At 39.1% G+C, this 6,000-nt stretch overlaps 1 protein-coding gene across 4 annotated transcripts in view; it reads left to right on the top strand.

Moving 5' to 3' along the window:
• Window positions 1–6,000, top strand: part of SMG9 (SMG9 nonsense mediated mRNA decay factor) — a 169,364-nt gene that overhangs the window by 140,972 nt on the left and 22,392 nt on the right. For all 4 annotated transcript variants that reach the window (XM_053691213.1, XM_053691214.1, XM_053691212.1 and 1 more), the window contains 2 exons: window positions 744–829; window positions 1,007–1,113. In XM_053691213.1, the coding sequence (XP_053547188.1) occupies window positions 744–829; window positions 1,007–1,113 (193 nt within the window). The remainder of the gene's footprint in view (window positions 1–743; window positions 830–1,006; window positions 1,114–6,000) is intronic.

Here is a 6,000-nt window from a genome sequence, read left to right as displayed (position 1 = left end):
GTTTACCATTATTTAATTTGTGACCTGTTTTTTCTACATTTTTATTATAATTCTTATAATTGTGCTTTTCTAATTGGGACCAAAAGTAAACTGTTGTCCTTTTGCATACATGCAGTATTTAATCTCTTATAATGAGCAGCACAGTCATCGATATCTGCCTTTGTAGTGTGTAGTGCTTTCAATGCATTTAGCGACCATTTTAAAATCCAAATGAAGTTGTTTGAGTTTGCCAGTTACCTTAAGAAGTATAAGCATAAAGACAGGACCTGGTGATGATCCCTGTAGTCCCACGCCAATAAAACCAGCACTCGAGATTTAAGCAACACACCTTCCTTTAATATCAACAAAGCATAACGTTTCAGCTCCCACTGGAGCCTTGATCACATGCAGTAGTTCATAGAAATAAATCATGCCTGATTTATTTCTATGAACTACTGCATGTGATCAAGGCTCCAGTGGGAGCTGAAACGTTATGCTTTGTTGATATTAAAGGAAGGTGTGTTGCTTTAATCTCGAGTGCTGGTTTTATTGGCGTGGGACTACAGGGATCATCACCAGGTCCTGTCTTTATGCTTATACTTCTTTCTACATTTATCTTCTGGCCGTGCACTTGAGTGGTTACTACATTGGTGAGTGCTGATCTTTTTTTGTAAATATATATATATATGTGTGTGTGTGTGTGTATATATATATATATTTACATTTAAGTTTATTTTTTACATTCTCTTATCTTGTGATTTTAGTCTCTGCAAATAGCTGCCTTCCTATTTACAGTATGTCATGTAGTCATCATTGTCCAGGACTGGTTCACTGACTTTAACTTGTACCGGTAAGTTGAATTTGTCATGTGAGTTGCTGTGTAACCCAGTATTAAGGGGCTTTCAGTATGTTGTACTTTGCAGCACTGTTTCTTTCCTTATCTTTTGGCTTGTTTCTCCACATGTTTTCCTGTTCTGGAAAAATATTGTGTTTTTTGGTAAATATGCTGTTTCATTTCTGTTTCTAGGTTTCTTCAAACAGCTGAAATGTTAAAGCCTTCTACACCATCTCCCAGCCATGACTCTAGTGGTTCTTCAGGATCTGATGAGGGCATTGAATATTATCCACATTTAGGTAGGCTTTTTATAGATTTGTTTTTGTTTAATAATTTGCAACTGAGAGAGGATGGTGTTTGACGTCAGTCACTGTAATCAATTAAATGAATCAATCGCAGCCATCAAAAGGGCATGCCAGGGTACTGCAAATCAGTATATATGTGATGGGGTTTTAGAATATGTATTTTATATGAGTCCTGTTTTTCAGTGGTTTACATGATGCACCCTAGACTATATTTTTCTGAATTTGTCACTTGTTTTTCTCAGAAATTTTCCTCATGTGGCTATAACCTTTTATTTTAATTTGTGGGGAAATTTGTCTCTGTGTGCATGAACATTTCTCCCTGCTGTATCTTTTTTAACATTTGCTGCTGATTTCCACAAATTTGTGTTGCTGTGTAAGTGCTTGCACTTTTTAAATTATTTTAAACTACTTGTCTGCTTCTTTTTCTTTCCCAGCGTTCTGTGCCTTCTATCATTGTCAAAGCACTGATCTCCCACTACCTGTATTTTGGCTGTTTAAGTGCTTAAAATTATGGTAAACTCGGTCCTTTATAAAAACAGACCCGGAATGTTAGTGATATTTTAGATAGAGTTTAATTCATCGGTTGTAATGATGATATAACTTACTTTTTAAATGTAGATATGGAATTTAAATTCGCCCTTCCCCACTGACTTCTCTTCTCCAATCTACACTCTACCCTTTTGGGTGCCTTTTGTTGTAGCTAGAGTGCTGATTGGAGAAAAAGTCAGGTACAAAAACAGGTTAGAGAGATACACTCCTATATGATCTCAATACTGCTACTCCCTAAAAATAACAAATGCTCCTCAACAAATGTCAGATAAAGATTGAAAAAAGACAAAAAGGGAGAGCGCTAAATCAATAGCTGATTGAGAGGTAACTATGGATATGCATTGTTGCAATGACAGTGCGAAATAGCAATTTAATGTGCGAAAATGTAATAAGAATGTTCTCTATATTGTAGCTAATAAAACTGGTTGTAAATCATGTGGCAATGACAGAGCGAAATACTAATATTTAAAATGATTATTCACTATATTATAGATAATATGGCTGATGAAAAGAATAAGAAAGTATTTCAGTTAAAATTCTTTACTGATAATGCGCACTATAAAAGACATCATAATACGACAATAAATAAAACATATGGTACATAAATAGTAATGTTTAAAACAAGCCCTTGGTTGCTGTGTGTCTGTATAATTTAGCAATTCCGATACTATGTTATAGATGGTAGCGATCTCAATACTGTGTTATAGATGGTCCGTATATCAGCAGACTTAGTCTTGCAGAGAAAATGTTTTTTTCAAACCAATTCGTAAAATATTCTTTTACCCCCCTGATTCAGGATTCTAGTGAGGTCTCTTCTAAGGTGTAGCTATCCAATAGCAAAACCTAAAAAAAAAACAGCAGTCTACGCGTTTCGGCTAGTGGCCTTTATCAAGATGTTCACTGGATGTAGAAATAGTCTTTACATAGGACATGGTGTCTCTTCTATTGGACAGTTTTAAATTAATTGTGTCAAATGGAACAGTGTTATTTGCTGAATCTGGCTTTTCTTAGTAAATTGATATGTTGGGCCCAATCCGATACGCAGCGTCGCCCGCAAAAGCCGGCGACGCTGAAATTTGCGCTGGTTTGGTATCGCATATACGGCGTAACATAGAAGTTACGCTTGTATATTTCTGCCTTCGCCCGTAGTTTTTTGGGTCATAGGCAGGTATACCAAACCAGCGCAGTTTGGTATCCAATATGCAGCGTAAGGACTTACGTGGCGAAAATGGAGAAATCTTACTCCATTTTCACCTCGCCACAAAATGCAGCTGTAGTAAGCCTTACGCTGAGTATTGGAGCCCCGTAACTCCCTAAACTACCTGCTAAATAAACCTAACGCATGCGCACTGTCTATCTACCTGTCAACCGCGATCCCCACAGCAATCCCTAATAAAGTATTTAACCCCTGAACCGCCGCACACGGACCCCGCCGCCACCTACAATAAAAGTATAACCCCCTAATGTGATCCCCCTACACCGTCGCAAGCTACATTACAAACCCCCTAATGTGAGTCCCTTACACCGCCGCCATCTATCTTACCTACCCCCTACAGTGAGCCCCTACCCCACCATCATCTCTTACCTACCCCCTAAAGTGAGCCCCTACCCCGCCGCCATCTACCTTATCCCCTAAAGTGAGCCCCTACCCTGCCGCCATCTATCTTACCTACCCCCTAAAGTGAGCCCCTACCCCGCTGCCATCTATCTTACCTACCCCCTAAAGTGAGCCCCTACCCTGCCGCCATCTACCTTACCTACCCCCTAAAGTGAGCCCCTACCCCGCCGCCATCTATCTTACCTACCCCCTAAAGTGAGCCCCTACCCCGCCGCCATCTACCTTACCTACCCCCTAAAGTGAGCCCCTACCCCGCCACCATCTACCTTACCTACCCCCTAAAGTGAGCCCCTTACACCGCCGCCATCTATTTTAAAAATATTAACCCCTAATTTAATCCCCCTACACCGCTGCCAGCTATATTAACTATATTAACCCAAATTATATTAGGGTTAATATAGTTAATATCGTTATTATATTATATATATATTAAGTATAATAACCCTATCTAACTCTAACATCCCTAAGTAAATTCTTATTAAAATAAATCTAATTAATATTATTAATTAAAATATTCCTATTTAAATCTAAATACTTACCTATAAAATAAACCCTAAGATAGCTACAATATAATTAATAATTACATTGTAGCTATTTTAGGGTTTATATTTATTTTACAGGTAACTTGGTATTTAATTTAACTAGGTACAATAGCTATTAAATAGTTAATAACTATTTAATAGCTACCTAGTTAAAATAATTACCAATTTACCTGTAAAATAAAGCCTAACCTAAGTTAGAAATACACCTACACTATCACTAAATTAAATAAACTACAAATATCTAAACTAAAATACAATAAAATAATCTAAACTAAATTACAAAAAAAACAAACACTAAATTACAAAAAATAAAAAAAAGATTACAAGATTTTTAAGCTAATTACACCTATTCTAAGCCCCCTAATAAAATAATAAAGCCCCCCAAAATAAAAAAATTCCCTACCCTATTCTAAATTAAAAAAGTTCAAAGCTCTTTTACCTTACCAGCCCTTAAAAGGGCCTTTTGCGGGGCATGCCCCAAAGAATTCTGCTCTTTTGCCTGTAAAAGAAAAACACAATACCACCCCCCAACATTACAACCCACCACCCACATACCCCTATTGTAAAGCCACCCAAACCCCCCTTAAAAATACCTAACACTACCCCCCTGAAGATCTCCCTACCTTGTCTTCACCCAGCCGGGCCGAACTCTTCATCCGATCCGGGCGATGTCCAATCAAGCGGCAGTGAAGTCTTCTTCCATCCGGACAATGTCTTCAATCAAGCGGCAGAGAAGTCTTCTTCCATCCGGCGATGTCTTCAATCAAGCGGCAGTGAAGTCTTCTTCCATCCGGTGATCTCTTCAAGCAAAGCGGCATCTTCAATCTTCTTTCTTCGCTCCTCCGCCACGGAGCATCCATCCGGCGCGACGACTTCCCGACGAATGAGGTACCTTTAAATGACGTCATCTAAGATGGCGTCCGTCGAATTCCGATTGGCTGATAGGATTCTATCAGCCAATCGGAATTAAGGTAGAAAAATTTTATTGGCTGATTGAATCAGCCAATCAGATTCAAGTTCAATCCGATTGGCTGATTGGTTCAATCCGATTGCCTGTTGCAAGGAGGTGGTAATGTTAAGGTGTCTAAAAGAAGTTTCTTCTATCAAGAGTTTTGTTATTTTGAAGCAGGGCAAGTATCTCTGTGTTTTTGGGTTTTAGCTGTAGGTCCATGTCAGTCTCTTCAGTAGGGCAGTGGTGGCTTTTAAGCATCTGGGAACTTGTGGGGTATAATCCTCACTGCACCTCCCAATTTGTTGTTGCTGCCCTGTCTTTGGAATCCTGTTTAGGTTTAATCAGCCTTCCTTTTTTCCACCGGTCCATGAGAGGGTGGAGGTCTCTCAAACCGGGTGTGCTGCCCTGCTGCCGGGCAGATGTAATTTCAGGTAAGTGCCTTATTTTAATTTCTGGGAGATTCAGGAATTAGGCACTTGTTCTTATATGGAATCCTAATGTATGTTAGGATGTATATGGATGCAGGTACTGGGGACTTAGGAGACTCTGGCTCATTTTTTTATTTTTTCTGTATGGGCTAAGGCTGCTGCTGGAAATAAAGTGTATTTAGGAAGCGTGTGTTTTAGTCATGTATATTTTTAGCAGCGTGTGTGTTCACTGTTTATGCTGCTTTGAGAGGGTAGTCCCCATTGCCAGCTTATTTATAATGGCGGCGGGGTTTGTTTCTTGTTTAGGGAGACACCCACGACTAGGGTGGGCTTTTGCTGTGGCGGCAAGTAGTTTGCGCTCCTTTCCGGTTTCTTTTCATTTGGAGTTCCGGATCGGCTTGTGGTTGCGCTTCTGAGCTCGCTTGTGTCTGGGTGTCCCTGTTGAGTTTTTCTCTCCGGTCGGCAGGGCAGGTAGGCAACTCAGCAAGGAGTGCTGAGGTAAGGGGTTGCCTGAGATTGTTATAAAACTATTGCAGTTTTGTTTTGACTTGACTTGTTTATAATTTTAAAGGAACAGTAACGTTTTTTGGCAAGTATTACTGCTGTTACTTATAGAGTTTTTTGTTTGAGATTTGCAACAGCAGTAACTTTTGAGTTCAGTTGCTACTATTGAAAATTAAAATTGTTTTTTAAAATTAAAGTGACAGTAACGTTTTTTTTGAGTGTGCAAATTAAAAGCAGTTTTTTTCTTTAATTGGTGAGTTTTTGGTTGGAGATGGACCAAGAGGCCCT

The sequence above is a fragment of the Bombina bombina genome, chromosome 8 (genome assembly GCF_027579735.1).
Source record: "Bombina bombina isolate aBomBom1 chromosome 8, aBomBom1.pri, whole genome shotgun sequence".
NCBI classification, from domain to species: domain Eukaryota; kingdom Metazoa; phylum Chordata; class Amphibia; order Anura; family Bombinatoridae; genus Bombina; species Bombina bombina.
This window is presented reverse-complemented; position numbering and strand designations above follow the sequence as displayed.